The sequence below is a fragment of the Oncorhynchus clarkii genome, chromosome 12, assembly GCF_045791955.1.
Source record: "Oncorhynchus clarkii lewisi isolate Uvic-CL-2024 chromosome 12, UVic_Ocla_1.0, whole genome shotgun sequence".
Classification (NCBI taxonomy): Eukaryota; Metazoa; Chordata; class Actinopteri; order Salmoniformes; family Salmonidae; genus Oncorhynchus; species Oncorhynchus clarkii.
In genome coordinates, this window is record NC_092158.1 from 92,073,713 (window position 1) to 92,095,114 (window position 21,402).

Genomic DNA, 21,402 nt, shown 5'->3' on the forward strand with positions numbered 1-21,402 from the left:
TCTTCCTTTGTGTTGGCTTTAGCCTAGAGCTCAGAGAGAGCTGAGAGCGGTGTTCTGTCTTCCGCTGCGTTGGCATTAGTCTAGAGCTCAGAGAGAGCTGAGAGCGGTGTTCTGTCTTCCTTTGGCTTTAGCCTAGAGCTCAGAGAGAGCTGAGAGCGGTGTTCTGTCTTCCTTTGGCTTTAGCCTAGAGCTCAGAGAGAGCTGAGAGCGGTGTTCTGTCTTCCTTTGGCTTTAGCCTAGAGCTCAGAGAGAGCTGAGAGCGGTGTTCTGTCTTCCTTTGTGTTGGCTTTAGCCTAGAGCTCAGAGAGAGCTGAGAGCGGTGTTCTGTCTTCCTTGGCGTTGGCTTTAGCCTAGAGCTCAGAGAAAGCTGAGAGCGGTGTTCTGTCTTCCGTTGCGTTGGCTTTAGTCTAGAGCTCAGAGAGAGCTGAGAGCGGTGTTCTGTCTTCCTTTGTGTTGGCTTTAGTCTAGAGCTCAGAGAGAGCTGAGAGCGGTGTTCTGTCTTCCGTTGCATTGGCTTTCGTCTAGAGCTCAGAGAGAGCTGAGAGCGGTGTTCTGTCTTCCGTTGCGTTGGCTTTAGCCTAGAGCTCAGAAAGAGAGATGAGAGCTGTGTTCTGTCTTCCTTTGTGTTGGCTTTAGCCTAGAGCTCAGAGAGAGCTGAGAGCGGTGTTCTGTCTTCCGTTGCGTTGGCTTTAGCCTAGAGCTCAGAGAGAGCTGAGAGCGGTGTTCTGTCTTCCTTTTTGGCTTTAGCCTAGAGCTCAGAGAGAGCTGAGAGTGGTGTTCTGTCTTCCTTTGCGTTGGCTTTAGCCTAGAGCTCAGAGAGAGCTGAGAGCGGTGTTCTGTCTTCCTTTGGCTTTAGCCTAGAGCTCAGAGAGAGCTGAGAGCGGTGTTCTGTCTTCCTTTGGCTTTAGCCTAGAGCTCAGAGTGAGCTGAGAGCGGTGTCCTGTCTTCCTTTGTGTTGGCTTTAGCCTAGAGCTCAGAGAGAGCTGAGAGCGGTGTTCTGTCTTCCTTTGCGTTGGCTTTAGCCTAGAGCTCAGAGAGAGCTGAGAACGGTGTTCTGTCTTCCTTTGGCTTTAGCCTAGAGTTCAGAGAGAGCTGAGAGCGGTGTTCGGTCTTCCTTTGCGTTGGCTTTAGCCTAGAGCTCAGAGAGAGCTGAGAGCGGTGTTCTGTCTTCCTTTGCTTTGGCTTTAGCCTAGAGCTCAGAGAGAGCTGAGAGCGGTGTTCTGTCTTCCTTTGCGTTGGCTTTAGCCTAGAGCTCAGAGAGAGCTGAGAGCGGTGTTCTGTCTTCCGTTGCGTTGGCTTTAGCCTAGAGCTCAGAGAGAGCTGAGAGCGGTGTTCTGTCTTCCTTTGGCTTTAGCCTAGAGCTCAGAGAGAGCTGAGAGCGGTGTTCTGTCTTCCTTTGTGTTGGCTTTAGCCTAGAGCTCAGAGAGAGCTGAGAGCGGTGTTCTGTCTTCCTTTGCGTTGGCTTTAGCCTAGAGCTCAGAGAGAGCTGAGAGCGGTGTTCTGTCTTCCTTTGCGTTGGCTTTAGCCTAGAGCTCAGAGAGAGCTGAGAGCGGTGTTCTGTCTTCCTTTGGCTTTAGCCTAGAGCTCAGAAAGAGCTGAGAGCGGTGTTCTGTCTTCCGTTGCGTTGGCTTTAGCCTAGAGCTCAGAGAGAGCTGAGAGCGGTGTTCTGTCTTCCGTTGCTTTGGCTTTAGCCTAGAGCTCAGAGAGAGCTGAGAGCGGTGTTCTGTCTTCCTTTGTGTTGGCTTTAGCCTAGAGCTCAGAGAGAGCTGAGAGCGGTGTTCTGTCTTCCTTTGCGTTGGCTTTAGCCTAGAGCTCAGAGAGAGCTGAGAGCGGTGTTCTGTCTTCCTTTGCGTTGGCTTTAGCCTAGAGCTCAGAGAGAGCTGAGAGCGGTGTTCTGTCTTCCTTTGGCTTTAGCCTAGAGCTCAGAGAGAGCTGAGAGTGGTGTTCTGTCTTCCTTTGGCTTTAGCCTAGAGCTCAGAGAGAGCTGAGAGCGGTGTTCTGCCTTCCGTTGGCTTTAGCCTAGATCTCAGAGAGAGCTGAGAGCGGTTGGGACACGAGTAACATTTACGTAGTTGATCGGCCCACAGTGTCCCTGCCCTCTCTCTCCCCTCCCCCGTCTCCCCTCACTGTAAAACCCCAAAGTGCTGTCATTACTCAAAACCTTCTGAGGAAACCTGTTGAACTAAATATATCTCAGTCCAGTTACATGAAGTGATGATTTAGTCATTACTCAAACGGATAGAGTCACTGTGACCCTGTATGGGGGTCCGGGGTTGAGTTGTATCAGCTGGAACATTGTGATTAATGCCCCCACTAAGCTACTCCACCAATATCATTTCCCAGTGTACCTTGGCTTTTTTATTTTTTATTAATCGTTGAGTTACCACCCATGACTGTATTTGTTAGTGACAGAGACATGCTTGTTGAATTCAATCATTTTCAGTACTGTAGCCTTCTGTAAGTGAGTTCCAAGGTGAATGTTATCGTTATAATTAAACTCTTTATTACGATACATTAAATATCTCATAAGGCCTTATTTTGAGGCCTAGCTGTAACCTAATACAGTGGCATGAAAGTCATGGTTTACAGGCCACATCAGGCCTGCAAGTAAGGTTCCAAAATTCCCGGTAACTTTCCCCAAATTCTCAGATAAAAAAAAAAAAACATGGTTGAATGATTTCCTGGAACCTTCCAACCAGGATTACTGGAAAACCTGGTTGAATGATTTCCTGGAACCTTCCAACCAGGATTACTGGAAAACCTGGTTGAATGATTTCCTGGAACCTTCCAACCAGGATTACTGGAAAACCTGGTAGAATGATTTCCTGGAACCTTCCAACCAGGATTACTGGAAAACCTGGTTGAATGATTTCCTGGAACCTTCCAACCAGGATTACTGGAAAACCTAGGAAAAGATATTTGCAACCCTTCCTGTAAGTCACATTATGCTGGCTGGTAAAGGGATGTGTAATCCCTATTGGAATCCAGTCAGAGTTAGGATATCAAACAGGGTGAGGAACAGTGGGAGGAGACTATCTCAACTGGAACAGCCATTTCAGGGTGCAAAAATTCTACTTTTTTAAAAAATTTAACAATGTATGTTCTTTATCTTTGTGTAGCACAAGATTAATCAATCAAAAACATAGATATTAAAAATAATTCCTAAAAATGAGCCTGCAATAGAGCATGCTGGGAAAAAAAAGTGCATTTAAAAAAATTGAGTTGGTGTGACTTCTCATTTCATTTTGAGTCAGTACCACGTAAATAAGTAATAATGACTTTACATTGACTTTGAGTTCAATTTAAAACGCGTTGGCATTTCAGGGTGGCGCTCCAACTAGCATCCCAGTTTTATGAATGTCACCATGACAACGAAGTAATGAAGAGATCAACAGAGAACCTGGAACATTCTTCTGCTTCAGACCCAAATGGCACTCTGTATGGGCTCTGGTCCCAAAAACAAAGTGCACTACATCGGGAATAGAGTGTGGACTAATTCAAAAGAAGTGCACAATAAAAGGGAATAGTGCGCGTGTGGTTCTGGTCAAGAGTAGTACACTATATAGGGAATAGGGTGCCATTGGGCCCTGGTCTAAAGTAGTACACTATATAGGGAATAGGGTGCCATTGGGCCCTGGTCAAAAGTAGTACACTATATAGGGAATAGGGTGCCATTGGGGAGTGAAACAGAAGAAGGCTCTCTGTTGATCGCTTCATTACTTCGTTTTCCTGATGCAGTCTGTCTCTCTCTGAAGACAAGAGTAAAGTCCTAAGAGCTTCCAGAAACCTCCTTATTTTTTACCAGTTGGACACTGGTCTGTTTTCAGCTCAACAACAGCTCATTGTTGTGGCGGCCATTTTGGCCAAGACACTAAACAAAGCCTGCTGCCTGTGAGCACTCATCATCATCTATCTGCTATGGTCTGTCTGTCTGTCTGTCTGTCTGTCTGTCTTGCGGGTAAGAGTGTTGGGCCAGGATCCGGCAGGTTGCTGGTTCAAATCTCTTAGGTGAAACATCTGTTGATGTGCCCTTGAGCAAGGCACTTAACCCTAATTGCTCTGGATGAGAGTGTCTACAATAATTCCTGTCGGCCTCTATTTCAGTCTCTGTCCTTTTCGCTGTCAGTCTGTCCTTATCTCTGTCTGTCTGTCTGTCTGTCTGTCTGTCTGTCTGTCTGTCTGTCTGTCCTTATCTCTGGCTGTATGTCTGTCTGTCTGTCTGTCTGTCTGTCTGTCTGTCTGTCTGTCTGTATGTCAGTCTGTCAGTCAGTCTGTCCTTATCTCTGCCTGTCTGTCAGTCTGTCAGTCAGTCTGTCCTTATCTCTGCCTGTATGTCAGTCTGTCTGTCCTTATCTCTGCCTGTATGTCAGTCTGTCAGTCAATCTGTCCTTATCTCTGCCTGTCTGTCAGTCTGTCTGTCCTTTTCGCTGTCAGTCTGTCCTTATCTCTGCCTGTCTGTCAGTCAGTCTGTCCTTATCTCTGCCTGTATGTCAGTCTGTCTGTCCTTATCTCTGCCTGTATGTCAGTCTGTCAGTCAGTCTGTCCTTATCTCTGCCTGTATGTCAGCCTGTCGGTCAGTCTGTCCTTTTCTCTGTCTGCCAGTCAGTCTGTCAGTCAGTCTGTCCTTTTCTCTGCCTGTATGTCAGTCTGCCAGTCAGTCTGTCCTTATGTCAGTCTGCCAGTCAGTCTGTCCTTCTCTCTGCCTGTATGTCAGTCTGCCAGTCAGTCTGTCCTTTTCTCTGCCTGTATGTCAGTCTGCCAGTCAGTCTGTCCTTTTCTCTGCCTGTATGTCAGTCTGCCAGTCAGTCTGTCCTTTTCTCTGCCTGTATGTCAGTCTGCCAGTCAGTCTGTCCTTTTCTCTGCCTGTATGTCAGTCTGCCAGTCAGTCTGTCCTTATGTCAGTCTGCCAGTCAGTCTGTCCTTCTCTCTGCCTGTATGTCAGTCTGCCAGTCAGTCTGCCTGTAAGGAAAATAGTTGATGACCTACGTTATGCCCTTTTAGCAGGCATGAGTCAGGCTCATGGGCTGGTGATGAGGTAGCCTTGCCTGCCACTTCAAAATCATTATCAGCCCTGGGTTCAAGAGGAAATTTCCCCTTGGCCCAGACTACAAAGCTCTAGACAGTGTTGTTACTGGACTGCCATGGGGTTACAGCCTGAAGGTTGAAATAAACAGAACCGTATGTAGTGAGCGCGCTCTCTCTCTCTCTCACACACACACACACACACACACACACACACACACACACACACACACACACACACACACACACACACACGACCATATGTAGTCTGATTTATTCATTTGTTCCTTAAGGTTGAGGAGGGGGGAAGTAGAGAGAGAGAGAAAGGCCATAGTGTCTTGTCTTTAGAGGAGGGGGGAAGTATAGAGAGAGGGAGAGAGAGAGAGAGGCCATAGTGTCTTGTCTTTAGAGGAGGGGGGAAGTAGAGAGAGAGAGAGAGAGGCCATAGTGTCTTGTCTTTAGAGGAGGGGGAAGTAGAGAGAGAGACAGTGAGGCCATAGTGTCTTGTCTTTAGAGGAGGGGGGAAGTAGAGAGAGAGAGAGAGAGAGAGAGAGAGAGAGAGAGAGGCCATAGTGTCTTGTCTTTAGAGGAGGGGGAAGTAGAGAGAGAGAGAGAGAGAGAGAGGCCATAGTGTCTTGTCTTTAGAGGAGGGGGAAGTAGAGAGAGACAGTGAGGGCATAGTGTCTTGTCTTTAGAGGAGGGAGAAGTAGAGAGAGAGAGAGAGAGAGGCCATAGTGTCTTGTCTTTAGAGGAGGGGGAAGTAGAGAGAGAGAGAGGCCATAGTGTCTTGTCTTCCACTAGATGTCAACAGTCTTTAGACATGCTTTCAGGCTTGTATTTTGAAAAAAGACTAGTAAAAAAAACTTTTGGTCAGTGGACAGAGGAAGTATGCAGAGCTGGATTGGGCGCGTGACTGTGAGTGCGCCTTTCGTTGTTTTTCATTTTGATTGAAAACGCTATTGTCCAGTTGAAATATTATTGATTATTTAGACAATTGACGACCTGAGGATTAATTATGAACATTGTTTGACATGTTTCGACGTACTTTACCGAACTTTACCGGTACTATTAGGACGTATTCGTCTGCATGTTTTGACCGCCTTTGAGCCAGTGGATTACTGAACAAAACGCGCCAACAAATCTGAGTTTTTGGGACATAAAGAGGGACTTTATCAAACAAAATGAACATTTATCGAACTTTACCGGTACTATTAGGATGTATTCGTCTGCATGTTTTGACCAGCTTTGACATAAAGAGGGACTTTATCAAACAAAATGAACATTTATTGTGTAACAGGGAGTCTTGTTAGTGCAACTATATGAAGATCATCAAAGGTAAGTCATTAATTGTATCGCTATTTCTGACTTTTGTGTCTCCTCTACTTGGCTGGAAAATGTTTGTTTGCTTTTGTAAGAGGGGAATCGCATGGTATGCTTTCGCCATAAAGCCTTTTTGAAATCTGACACAGAGGCTGGATTAACAAGAAGTTCGTCTTTAAGCCGATGTATAACACTTGTATCATTATGAATATTTATTATTACTCTTTCTGTCATTTGAATTTGGCGATCTGCAATTTCACCAGATGTTGGCCAGGTGGGACGCTAGGCCTCTAGAGAAGAGCAGGCAGTGTACAAGCAAAACTCTGCATGTTGAATACAAAAAACTTGAATGACATACACTCTCACTAGTGGCAAAAAAAAGAAATCATGTAAGCCACGCCCCCAAATAAGCCAAACCTCCTCTTCTGATAGGCTGCTGCCGCTACACTGCCCCCAATTTAAAAAAAACATTTATTAAATTTAAAGAACCCATCTGTCAAATTGTCAGACAATTGGAATAGAATAGGTTGAATGAACCAAAGGCTGTACCAATCAGTGCCTCCAGGACTTCAGAACTTGTCACTATGAGCATAGTAGACAACAGTAACCTCTGACCTCTGACCTCTGACCTCTGGCATGGGGAATGCAACAAGTCAATGCTCTCTTCTGGAAATCTGTGTGTGTGTGTTTTCCCAGAGTCCAGTTAGGGAGTAGTGTCTGTGTGTGTACGTGCCCGTGTGTGTGTGTGTGTGTGTGTGTGTGTGTGTGTGTGTGTGTGTGTGTGTGTGTGTGTGTCCTTGCGTGTGTGTTTTTGTTTTCCCAGAGTCTAGTTAGGGAGCAGTGTCTGTGAGATTAGTTTTTTTCAATCACTTTTGAACATCTTTCAGATATCTAAGCTTCTAACACATAGAATGTTCTTATATTACAACCTTGTGTGTGTGCACATTACTTTTCTCAGAGTTTGTGACCTCTCTCTCTCTCAACCTAAAGACAAGACTGTGGCAACATTCGCACTGAGCTAAAGGGTTGAGCTGCCGCTTTCAAGGTGGGGGACTCTAACCCGGAAGTTTACAAGAAATCCTGCTATGCCCTGCGACGAACCATCAAACAGCCAAAGCGTCAATACAGGGCTATGTGGCAGGGCTTGCAAACTATTACAGACTACAAATGGAAGCACAGCCGCAAACTGCCCAGTGACACGAGCCTTCCAGACGAGCTAAATCACTTCTATGCTCGTTTCGAGGCAAGCAACACTGATGCATGCATGAGAGCATCAGCTGTTCCGGACGGCAATTCCAAAGTGAAAAATATACTTGATAAAATATACTTGATAAAATATACTTGTTAAAATATACTTGATAAAATATACTTGATAAAATATACTTGATAAAATATACTTGATAAAGCCACTAGATACAAAACGGGTTGTATTTACAGGAAATATTAGATTCATATAAATTCATATTTAGATTTACACTTAACAGATGTGTTAAAAACAACAGGTGTTATTGTTCAACCTATCCGCATGTCTCGTTAGGGACGACACAATTAGGTATTGTTCAACACATCTGTGTGTCTAGTTAGGGACGACACATGTTGTTTTAACGGATCTGTGTGTCTAGTTAGGGACGACACATGTTGTTTTATCACATCTGTTAAAACAACATATGTCGTCCCTAACTAGACACACAGATGTGTTAAAACAACGTGTTGTCCCTAACGACACACACAGATGTGTTAAAACAACATGTGTCGTCCCTATCTAGACACGTCCCTATTAGACACACAGGTGCATCTTGGTCCAACCCTCCTTCCAATAACGATCGTTACAGGAGTTCAAACAGGAGTCCACCTTAATACCTGGTGAGCCGGAATCATTAAGCCTGACTGGCTGTTGATAATGATCTCCATTACATTTCACAAGCTCACCTTCATTAAACACATTTTGAACAGTTCGTTTGTCAGCTAGGTAAAAATGTCAAAATGTGTTAGCTGAAAAACTCTAAATACCCACAAGCTGTGCACCATCACAATGGATGAGTTGCAAACTGGCGCACCATCACAATGGATGAGTTGATAACTGTGCACCATCACAATGGATGAGTTGCTAACTGTGCACCATCGCAATGGATGAGTTGCTAACTGTGCACCATCACAATGGATGAGTTGCTAACTGTGCACCATCACAATGGATGAGTTGCTAACTGTGTACCATCACAATGGATGAGTTGCTAACTGTGCACCATCACAATGGATGAGTTGCTAACTGTGTACCATCACAATGGATGAGTTGCTAACTGTGCACCATCACAATGGATGAGTTGCTAACTGTGCACCATCACAATGGATGAGTTGCTAACTGTGCACCATCACAATGGATGAGTTGCTAACTGTACACCATCACAATGGATGAGTTGCTAACTGTACACCATCACAATGGATGAGTTGCTAACTGTACACCATCACAATGGATGAGTTGCTAACTGTACACCATCACAATGGATGAGTTGCTAACTGTACACCATCACAATGGATGAGTTGCTAACTGTACACCATCACAATGGATGAGTTGCTAACTGTACACCATCACAATGGATGAGTTGCTAACTGTACACCATCACAATGGATGAGTTGCTAACTGTACACCATCACAATGGATGAGTTGCTAACTGTGCACCATCACAATGGATGAGTTGCTAACTGTACACCATCACAATGGATGAGTTGCTAACTGTGCACCATCACAATGGATGAGTTGCTAACTGTACACCATCACAATGGATGAGTTGCTAACTGTACACCATCACAATGGATGAGTTGCTAACTGTACACCATCACAATGGATGAGTTGCTAACTGTACACCATCACAATGGATGAGTTGCTAACTGTGCACCATCACAATGGATGAGTTGCTAACTGTACACCATCACAATGGATGAGTTGCTAACTGTACACCATCACAATGGATGAGTTGCTAACTGTACACCATCACAATGGATGAGTTGCTAACTGTACACCATCACAATGGATTTGTTTGTTATTGGTTGATCCAAAGACTCATTTTTTACAGTGTGGCAGGAGGCTGGAGCCGACACACTCCGTTAATCACACAGACACTACTCCCTAACTATACCAGGAGAACAGACACTACTCCCTAACTATACCAGGAGAACAGACACTACTCCCTAACTAGACCAGGAGAACAGCCACTACTCCCTAACTAGACCAGGAGAACAGACACTAGACCAGGAGAACAGACACTACTCCCCAACTAGACCAGGAGAACAGACACTAGACCAGGAGAACAGCCACTACTCCCTAACTAGACCAGGAGAACAGCCACTACTCCCTAACTATACCAGGAGAACAGACACTACTCCCTAACTAGACCAGGAGAACAGACACTACTCCCTAACTAGACCAGGAGAACAGACACTAGACCAGGAGAACAGACACTACTCCCTAACTAGACCAGGAGAACAGACACGACTCCCTAACTAGACCAGGAGAACAGACACTACTCCCTAACTAGACCAGGAGAACAGACACGACTCCCTAACTAGACCAGGAGAACAGCCACTACTCCCTAACTAGACCAGGAGAACAGCCACTACTCCCTAACTATACCAGGAGAACAGACACGACTCCCTAACTATACCAGGAGAACAGACACGACTCCCTAACTATACCAGGAGAACAGACACGACTCCCTAACTAGACCAGGAGAACAGACACTACTCCCTAACTAGACCAGGAGAACAGACACTACTCCCTAACTAGACCAGGAGAACAGACACTAGACCAGGAGAACAGACACTACTCCCCAACTAGACCAGGAGAACAGACACTACTCCCTAACTAGACCAGGAGAACAGACACTACTCCCTAACTAGACCAGGAGAACAGACACTAGACCAGGAGAACAGACACTACTCCCCAACTAGACCAGGAGAACAGACACTACTCCCTAACTAGACCAGGAGAACAGACACTACTCCCTAACTAGACCAGGAGAACAGACACTAGACCAGGAGAACAGACACTAGACCAGGAGAACAGACACTAGACCAGGAGAACAGACACTACTCCCTAACTAGACCAGGAGAACAGACAATACTCCCTAACTAGACCAGGAGAACAGACACTACTCCCTAACTAGACCAGGAGAACATACACTACTCCCTAACTAGACCAGGAGAACAGACACTACTCCCTAACTAGACCAGGAGAACAGACACTACTCCCTAACTAGACCAGGAGAACAGACACTAGACCAGGAGAACAGACACTACTCCCTAACTAGACCAGGAGAACAGACACTACTCCCTAACTAGACCAGGAGAACAGACACTACTCCCTAACTAGACCAGGAGAACAGACACTACTCCCTAACTAGACCAGGAGAACAGACACTACTCCCTAACTATACCAGGAGAACAGACACTACTCCCTAACTATACCAGGAGAACAGACACTACTCCCTAACTAGACCAGGAGAACAGACACTACTCCCTAACTAGACCAGGAGAACAGACACTAGACCAGGAGAACAGACATTACTTCCTAACTAGACCAGGAGAACAGACACGACTCCCTAACTAGACCAGGAGAACAGACACGACTCCCTAACTAGACCAGGAGAACAGACACGATTCCCTAACTAGACAAGATGAACAGACATTACTCCCTAACTAGACCAGGAGAACAGACACGACTCCCTAACTAGACCAGGAGAACAGACACTAGACCAGGAGAACAGACACTACTCCCTAACTAGACCAGATGAACAGACACCACTCCCTAACTAGACCAGGAGAACAGACACTAGACCAGGAGAACAGACATTACTTCCTAACTAGACCAGGAGAACAGACACGACTCCCTAACTAGACCAGGAGAACAGACACGATTCCCTAACTAGACAAGATGAACAGACATTACTCCCTAACTAGACCAGGAGAACAGACACGACTCCCTAACTAGACCAGGAGAACAGACACTAGACCAGGAGAACAGACACTACTCCCTAACTAGACCAGATGAACAGACACCACCACCCTAACTAGACCAGGAGAACAGACACTAGACCAGGAGAACAGACACGAGTCCCTAACTAGACCAGGAGAACAGACATTACTCCCTAACTATACCAGGAGAACAGACACTACTCCCTAATTAGACCAGGAGAACAGACACTACTCCCTAACTATACCAGGAGAACAGACACTATTTCCTAACTATACCAGGAGAACAGACACTACTCCCTAACTATACCAGGAGAACAGACACTACTCCCTAACTAGACCAGGAGAACAGACACTAGATCAGGAGAACAGACACGACTCCCTAACTATACCAGGAGAACAGACACTAGACCAGGAGAACAGACACTACTCCCTAACTATACCAGGAGAACAGACACTACTCCCTAATTAGACCAGGAGAACAGACACTACTCCCTAACTAGACCAGGAGAACAGACACTACTCCCTAATTAGACCAGGAGAACAGACACTACTCCCTAACTAGACCAGGAGAACAGACACTACTCCCTAACTAGACCAGGAGAACAGACACTAGACCAGGAGAACAGACACTACTCCCTAACTAGACCAGGAGAACATACACTACTCCCTAACTAGACCAGGAGAACAGACACTACTCCCTAACTAGACCAGGAGAACAGACACTACTCCCTAACTAGACCAGGAGAACAGACACTACTCCCTAACTATACCAGGAGAACAGACACTACTCCCTAACTATACCAGGAGAACAGACACTACTCCCTAACTAGACCAGGAGAACAGACACTACTCCCTAACTAGACCAGGAGAACAGACACTAGACCAGGAGAACAGACATTACTTCCTAACTAGACCAGGAGAACAGACACGACTCCCTAACTAGACCAGGAGAACAGACACGACTCCCTAACTAGACCAGGAGAACAGACACGATTCCCTAACTAGACAAGATGAACAGACATTACTCCCTAACTAGACCAGGAGAACAGACACGACTCCCTAACTAGACCAGGAGAACAGACACTAGACCAGGAGAACAGACACTACTCCCTAACTAGACCAGATGAACAGACACCACTCCCTAACTAGACCAGGAGAACAGACACTAGACCAGGAGAACAGACATTACTTCCTAACTAGACCAGGAGAACAGACACGACTCCCTAACTAGACCAGGAGAACAGACACGATTCCCTAACTAGTCAAGATGAACAGACATTACTCCCTAACTAGACCAGGAGAACAGACACGACTCCCTAACTAGACCAGGAGAACAGACACTAGACCAGGAGAACAGACACTACTCCCTAACTAGACCAGATGAACAGACACCACCACCCTAACTAGACCAGGAGAACAGACACTAGACCAGGAGAACAGACACGAGTCCCTAACTAGACCAGGAGAACAGACATTACTCCCTAACTAGACCAGGAGAACAGACATTACTCCCTAATTAGACCAGGAGAACAGACACGACTCCCTAACTAGACCAGGAGAACAGACACGACTCCCTAACTAGACCAGGAGAACAGACGCATAGACACACACACACACACACACACAGAAAGACACACACACATACACACACATGCACGCACGAACGAGCACACACACACACACACACACACACACACACACACACACACACACACACACACACACACACACACACACACACACACACACACACACACACACACACACACACACACACACACAGACAAACACACACACACACACACACACACACACACACACACACACACACACACACACACACACACACACACACACACACACACACTGACAGCAAGTAGATGTGCAGAGTCCATTCTCAGGTTAATGTGAATGGCCAGGAATGTAATGTAAATGTATCAATGATAAATCAGTACAGGGAGTCCCTCAGACATCTACTCTGGCTTGTTCCCCAAACAATCCCATCCACGTAGTTGAATGCATTCACTGAAAAGTCTCTCTGGATTAAAGTGTCTGCTAAATTTGACTGCCAGTTGTTTCAGACCTCTACTGCATGTTTCTACCTAGACAAGGAGGACTGTACTGTTCTTCAACCAGTGATTAGTTGCTGTCACAAAGAGACTAGATTGTTGTAGACAGTGTCATTATTTAATATGAGAGAGGGAGGAGGGAGAGACAGGGAGAGGAAATGATGGGTTCAGGTGGTAGAGAGAGGGAGGAGGGAGAGACAGGGAGAGGAAAGGAGGGGTTTAGGTGGTAGAGAGAGAGGGAGGAGGGAGAGACAGGGAGAAGAAATGATGGGTTTAGGTGGTAGAGAGAGAGGGAGGAGGGAGAGACAGGGAGAGGAAAGGAGGGTTTAGGTGGTAGAGAGAGTGGGAGGAGGGAGAGGAAAGGAGGGGTTTAGGTGGTAGAGAGAGAGGGAGGAGGGAGAGACAGGGAGAGGAGAGGAGGGGTTTAGGTGGTAGAGAGAGAGGGAGGAGAGAGAGACAGGGAGAGGAGAGGAGGGGTTTAGGTGGTAGAGAGAGAGGGAGGAGGGAGAGACAGGGAGAGGAAAGGAGGGGTTTAGGTGGTAGAGAGAGAGGGAGGAGAGAGAGACAGGGAGAGGAAAGGAGGGTTTAGGTGGTAGAGAGAGAGGGAGGAGGGAGAGACAGGGAGAGGAAAGGAGGGTTTAGGTGGTAGAGAGAGAGGGAGGAGGGAGAGATAGGGAGAGGAAATTATGGGTTTAGGTGGTAGAGAGAGAGGGAGGAGGTAGAGGGGGAGAGAGGAAAGGAGGGTTTAGGTGGTAGAGAGAGAGGGAGGAGGGAGAGACAGGGAGAGGAAAGGAGGGTTTAGGTGGTAGAGAGAGAGGGAGGAGGGAGAGACAGGGAGAGGAAAGGAGGGGTTTAGGTGGTAGAGAGAGAGGGAGGAGGGAGAGACAGGGAGAGGAAATGATGGGTTCAGGTGGTAGAGAGAGGGAGGAGGGAGAGACAGGGAGAGGAGAGGAGGGGTTCAGGTGGTAGAGAGAGAGGGAGGAGGGAGAGACAGGGAGAGGAAAGGATGGGTTCAGGTGGTAGAGAGAGAGGGAGGAGGGAGAGACAGGGAGAGGAAAGGAGGGTTTAGGTGGTAGAGAGAGAGGGAGGAGGGAGAGACAGGGAGAGGAAAGGAGGGGTTTAGGTGGTAGAGAGAGAGGGAGGAGGGAGAGACAGGGAGAGGAAATGATGGGTTCAGGTGGTAAAGAGAGGGAGGAGGGAGAGACAGGGAGAGGAAAGGAGGGGTTTAGGTGGTAGAGAGAGAGGGAGGAGGGAGAGACAGGGAGAAGAAATGATGGGTTTAGGTGGTAGAGAGAGAGGGAGGAGGGAGAGACAGGGAGAGGAAAGGAGGGTTTAGGTGGTAGAGAGAGTGGGAGGAGGGAGAGGAAAGGAGGGGTTTAGGTGGTAGAGAGAGAGGGAGGAGGGAGAGACAGGGAGAGGAGAGGAGGGGTTTAGGTGGTAGAGAGAGAGGGAGGAGAGAGAGACAGGGAGAGGAGAGGAGGGGTTTAGGTGGTAGAGAGAGAGGGAGGAGGGAGAGACAGGGAGAGGAAAGGAGGGTTTAGGTGGTAGAGAGAGAGGGAGGAGAGAGAGACAGGGAGAGGAAAGGAGGGTTTAGGTGGTAGAGAGAGAGGCAGGAGGGAGAGACAGGGAGAGGAAAGGAGGGTTTAGGTGGTAGAGAGAGAGGGAGGAGGGAGAGATAGGGAGAGGAAATTATGGGTTTAGGTGGTAGAGAGAGAGGGAGGAGTGAGAGACAGGGAGAGGAAATTATGGGTTCAGGTGGTAGAGAGAGAGGGAGAGAGGAGAGAGAAGGAGGGGTGGGAAAGAGGGATGGGGATTAGGGTGGTAGCGAGGGGGAGGAGGGAGAGACAGGGAGAGGAAAGGAGGGGTTTAGGTGGTAGAGAGAGAGGGAGAGAGGAGAGAGAAGGAGGGGTGGGAAAGAGGGATGGGGATTAGGGTGGTAGCGAGGGGGAGGAGGGAGAGACAGGGAGAGGAAAGGAGGGGTTTAGGTGGTAGAGAGAGAGGGAGAGAGGAGAGAAAAGGAGGGGTGGGAAAGAAGGATGGGGATTAGGGTGGTAGCGAGAGGGAGGAAGAGATTAGGGTGGTGTGTTCCCATCTCTTTCAGGGAAGTAGCTGTGGTGAGGTTACCCAAGGAGGGAGGGAGATGGAGGAAACAGAGGAGGGGGAGTCAAAACACACAGAGACAAAAGGAGAACTAGTGAAATCACAGAGATAGTGGAGAGAGTGAAAGAGGCAAGAGAGAAGAAGCGAGAGTCAGTAGAGAGAGAGCAGGAGAGAGAGCAATAGAGAGCCGGAGAGAGAGCAGGAGAGAGAGCAATAGAGAGCCGGAGAGAGAGCAGGAGAGAGAGGGAAAGAGAGAGAGAGAGCGGGAGAGAGAGGGAAAGAGAGTGAGAGCAGGAGAGAGCAGGAGAGAGAGGGAAAGAGAGAGAGAGAGCGGGAGAGAGAGGGAAAGAGAGTGAGAGCAGGAGAGAGCAGGAGAGAGCAGGAGAGAGAGCAGGAGAGAGAGGGAAAGAGAGAGAGAGCAGGAGAGAGAGATAGGAAAGAGAGAGAGAGAGAGCAGGAGAGAGAATAGTTGTCTTTCCCCCCACCTACAAGGAGGGAGAGTTGTTGGCTGACTAGCACTCAAAAACAAGACCCACACTGTGAGACTGAGCTCAGAGACACTGGAGTATGTTTGAGACAGAATAGAGACTGAGCGGAACAGAGTGGAGACTGAGTGTGATACTGAGTGTGTAAGACTGAGCAGAACAGAGTGGAGACTGAGTGGAGACTGAGTAGAACAGAGTGTGATACTGAGTGGAGATTGAGCAGAACAGAGTGTGATACATGAGTGTGTGAGACTGAGCAGAGTCTGTGTGCACACTGAAAAACCTGACTCACCAAGTGGAACTCGGGAGAAAAACTGAGAATAACACACACATCCTAGGGAGGGAAAAGGAGTGCAGGAGGGAATTTAGTTTTCTTACCAGACACACAGAAAAAGAGAGAGAGAGAAGAAGAGATTCACCAAACATAAAACCAGCACCTTGAGAAACGGAGGTGGGAAAGAGGACAAGAGTGATTCACTTCCTTACCGGGACAATCTGGATTTACCGAGAGGAAAACAATATTTAAGAAAAGGAGGACGAGAAGTTGGAGGAACGAAGGAGAAAGAAAACAGAAGGCAGGATGGACAATCTGTGCAGCCTCAGTGGACTGGATCCACTATGGGTGAGTGACCTACAGTACCAGAGAGAGAGAGAGAGAGACAGAGAGAATGAAGGAGAGGTAGAGAGAGAGAGAGAGAGAGAGAGAGAGAGAGAGAGAGAGAGATAAATGAAGGAGGTAGAGAGAGAGATAATGAAGGAGAGGTAGAGAGAGAGAGAGATAATGAAGGAGAGGTAGAGAGAGTGAGATGATGAAGGAGAGGTAGAGAGAGAGAGATAATGAAGGAGAGGTAGAGAGAGAGATAATGAAGGAGAGGTAGAGAGAGAGATAATGAAGGAGAGATAGAGAGAGATAGAGGCAGAGAGAGAGATAATGAAGGAGAGGTAGAGAGAGATAAATGAAGGAGAGATAGAGAGAGATAGAGGCAGAGAGAGAGATAATGAAGGAGAGGTAGAGAGAGAGAATGAAGGAGAGAGAGAGATAGAATGAAGGAGAGGTAGAGAGAGATAATGAAGGAGAGGTAGAGAGAGAGATAATGAAGGAGTGAGAGAGAGAGGTAGAGACAGAATGAATGGAGAGATAGAGATAGAGGTAGTGAGAGAGAGAATGAATGAGAGACAGAAAGAGATAGAGCCAGAGAGAGAGAATGAAGGAGAGAGAGCTAGAGAGGACAGTAGGTTTATGAGACAGACCATGAACAGAGAGGTGGAGAGATGACAGTAGGTTTATGAGAGAGGACAGTGGGTTTATGAGAGAGGACAGTAGGTTTATGAGAGAGGACAGTAGGTTTATGAGAGAGGACAGTGGGTTTATGAGAGAGGACAGTAGGTTTATGAGAGAGGACGGTAGGTTTATGAGAGAGTACGGTAGGTTTATCAGACAGACCATGAACAGAGAGGTGGAGAGATGGATGAAGGGAGACAGCTGTAAATTATAAAAACAGTTGTGAATTGTAAATTGTGTGTGTGTGTGTGTGTGTGTGTGTGTGTGTGTGTGTGTGTGTGTGTGTGTGTGTGTGTGTGTGTGTGTGTGTGTGTGTGTGTGTGTGTGTGTGTGTGTGTGTGTGTGTGTGTTTATGCTGATTGATTGTGGGAAGTGATGATTGTTTTGACCATTGACCTGCGTTCCTCCATGAGTCACACCTAGTTCATATCATGATTCACTGACTCTCTCTCTCTCTGTCTCTCTCTCTGTCTCTCTCTCTCTGTCTCTCTGTCTCTCTCTGTCTCTCTCTCTCTCTGTCTCTGTCTCTCTCTCTCTCTGTCGCTGTCTCTCTCTCTCTCTGTCTCTCTCTCTCTGTGTCTCTCTCTCTGTCTCTCTCTCTTTCTCTTTCTCTCTCTCTCTTTCTCTGTCTCTCTCTCTCTCTCTCTCTCTCTGTCTCACAGTCTCTCTCTCTGTCTCTCAATTCAATATCTTTTCATGTGACAACGCTGAAGAAATGACACTTGGCTACAATGTAAAGTAGTGAGTGTACAGCTTGTATAACTGTAAATTTGCTGTCCCCTCAAAATAACTCAACACACAGCCATTAATGTCTAAACCGCTGGCAACAAAAGTGAGTTCACCCCTAAGTGAAAATGTCCTAATTGGGCCCAAAGTGTCAATATTTTGTGTGGCCACCATCATTTTCCAGCACTGCCTTTAACCCTCTTGGGCACGGAGTTCACCAGAGCTTGACAGGTTGCCACTGGAGTCCTCTTCCACTCCTCCATGACGACATCACGGAGCTGGTGGATGTTAGAGACCTTGCACTCCTCCACCTTCCGTTTGAGGATGCCCCACAGATGCTCAATAGGGTTTAGGTCTGGAGACATGCTTGACCAGTCCATCACCTTTACCCTCAGCTTCTTTAGCAAGGCAGTGGTCGTCTTGGTAGGTGTGTTTGGGGTCGTTATCATGTTGGAATACTGCCCTGCGGCCCAGTCTCCGAAGGGAGGGGGATCATGCTATGCTTCAGTATGTCACAGTACATGTTGGCATTCATGGTTCCCTCAATGAACTGTAGCTCCCCAGTGCCGGCAGCACTCATGCAGCCCCAGACCATGACACTCCCACCACCATGCTTGACTGTAGGCAAGACACACTTGTCATTGTACTCCTCACCTGGTTGCCGCCACACACGCTTGACACCATCTGAACCAAATAAGTTTATCTTGGTCTCATCAGACCACAGGACATGGTTCCAGTAATCCATGTCCTTAGTCTGCTTGTCTTCAGCAAACTGTTTGCGGGCTTTCTTGTGCATCATCTTTAGAAGAGGCTTCCTTCTGGGACGCCAGCCATGCAGACCAATTTGATGCAGTGTACGGCGTAGGGTCTGAGCACTGACAGACTGACCCCCCCACCCCTTCAACCTCTGCAGCAATGCTGGCAGCACTCATACGTCTATTTCCCAAAGACAACCTCTGGATATGACGCTGGGTCAGTCACAGTGGTCAGGTATTCTGCCACTGTGTACTCTCTGTGTAGGCCCAAATAGCATTCTAGTTTGCTTAGTTTATTCTTTCCAATGTGTCAAGTAATTATCTTTTTGTTTCTCATGATTTGGTTTGGTCTAATGGTGTTGCTGTCCTGGGGCTCTGTGGGGTGTGTTTGTGAACAGAGCGGGGGGGCCCATAGGGCTCTGTGGGGTGTGTTTGTGAACAGAGCGGGTGGGGGGGGGGGGCCCATAGGGCTCTGTGGGGTGTGTTTGTGAACAGAGCGGGTGGGGGGGGGGGCCATAGGGCTCTGTGGGGTGTGTTTGTGAACAGAGCGGGTGGGGGGGGGGGGCCCATAGGGCTCTGTGGGGTGTGTTTGTGAACAGAGCGGGTGGGGGGGGGGGGCCCATAGGGCTCTGTGGGGTGTGTTTGTGAACAGAGCGGGTGGGGGGGGGGGCCATAGGGCTCTGTGGGGTGTGTTTGTGAACAGAGCGGGTGGGGGGGGGGGCCCATAGGGCTCTGTGGGGTGTGTTTGTGAACAGAGCGGGTGGGGGGGGGGCCCATAGGGCTCTGTGGGGTGTGTTTGTGAACAGAGCGGGTGGGGGGGGGGGCCCATAGGGCTCTGTGGGGTGTGTTTGTGAACAGAGCGGGTGGGGGAGGGCCCATAGGGCTCTGTTTGTGAACAGAGCGGGTGGGGGGGGGGGCCCATAGGGCTCTGTGGGGTGTGTTTGTGAACAGAGCGGGTGTGGGGGGGCCCATAGGGCTCTGATCTAAAGTAGTGCACTACTTTTGACCACTGCCCATAGGGCTCTGATCTAAAGTAGTGCACTAGTTTTGACCACTGCCTTAAGACACAGTGAGTGGATAACGAGAGGATGATCGTGAGGCAGAAGTTGTCTGTTAAACTGTAAGCCCATGGAAGAAGATGGGGGAACGTCTGAAACATTACAGATTCGCACGGTAGACATGTAGAACTGATTTCCCCCGACTGAGCCGACATGTACAGCGGTTACCGTGACTGCGGTCTCCGGCTAACTCGAGTGCATTGCCTTTACATTTCAATCACTGAACTTCCGCTAAGCGTATTGAATAGAGCCTGGGTGTCAGTGTGTTGCTGTCCTCAGGTAGAGTAGGTGCTGTTGCTAAGCTAAAGGCTAACGAGGATCCACATTAACACATCATACACATGCTTAATCGGTGTCCGGGAAACTGGCCCGGGAAGTAAGGAGAAGCAGGATGGTTAAATATGTCACAGTAGAACAGTCAGCATGGTCTCAGGGTCTATAACACCACAGTAGAACAGTCAGTATGGTCTCAGGGTCTATAACACCACAGTAGAACAGTCAGTATGGTCAACTGAGGGTCTATAACACCACAGTAGAATAGTCAGTATGGTCAACTGAGGGTCTATGACACCACAGAACAGTCAGTATGGTCTCAGGGTCTATAACACCACAGTAGAACAGTCATCATGGTCTCAGGGTCTATAACACCACAGTAGAGCAGTCAGCATGGTCTCAGGGCCTATAACACCACAGTAGAGCAGTCAGCATGGTCTCAGGGTCTATAACACCACAGTAGAACAGTCAGTATGGTCTCAGGGTCTATAACACCACAGTAGAACAGTCAGTATGGTCAACTGAGGGTCTATAACACCACAGTAGAATAGTCAGTATGGTCAACTGAGGGTCTATAACACCACAGAACAGTCAGTATTGTCTCAGGGTCTATAACACCACAGTAGAGTAGTCAGCATGGTCTCAGGGCCTATAACACCACAGTAGAGTAGTCAGCATGGTCTCAGGGTCTATAACACCACAGTAGAGCAGTCAGCATGGTCTCAGGGTCTATAACACCACAGTAGAGTAGTCAGCATGGTCTCAGGGTCAATAACACCATAGTAGAGCAGTCAGCATGGTCTCAGGGTCTATAACACCACAGTAGAGTAGTCAGCATGGCCTCAGGGTCTATAACACCACAGTAGAGTAGTCAGCATGGTCTCAGGGTCTATAACACCACAGTAGAGTAGTCAGCATGGTCTCAGGGCCTATAACACCACAGTAGAGTAGTCAGCATGGTCTCAGGGTCTATAACACCACAGTAGAGCAGTCAGCATGGTCTCAGGGTCTATAACACCACAGTAGAGTAGTCAGCATGGTCTCAGGGTCTATAACACCACAGTAGAGTAGTCAGCATGGTCTCAGGGTCTATAACACCACAGTAGAGTAGTCAGCATGGTCTCAGGGTCTATAACACCACAGTAGAGCAGTCAGCATGGTCTCAGGGTCTATAACACCACAGTAGAATAGTCAGTATGGTCTCAGGGTCAATAACACCATAGTAGAGTAGTCAGCATGGTCTCAGGGTCTATAACACCACAGTAGAGTATTCAGCATGGTCTCAGGGCCTATAACACCACAGTAGAACAGTCAGCATGGTCTCAGGGTCTATAACACCACAGT

At 47.7% G+C, this 21,402-nt stretch overlaps 1 protein-coding gene across 1 annotated transcript in view; it reads left to right on the top strand.

Moving 5' to 3' along the window:
- Positions 1 to 16,258: 16,258 nt before the first annotated feature.
- LOC139421659 (multidrug resistance-associated protein 1-like) overlaps positions 16,259 to 21,402 on the top strand; it is a 77,546-nt gene continuing 72,402 nt past the window's right edge. Inside the window, exon 1 of the mRNA XM_071172747.1 lies at positions 16,259 to 16,586. Coding sequence (XP_071028848.1) covers positions 16,545 to 16,586 — 42 coding nt within the window. The 5' untranslated portion in view covers positions 16,259 to 16,544. The remainder of the gene's footprint in view (positions 16,587 to 21,402) is intronic.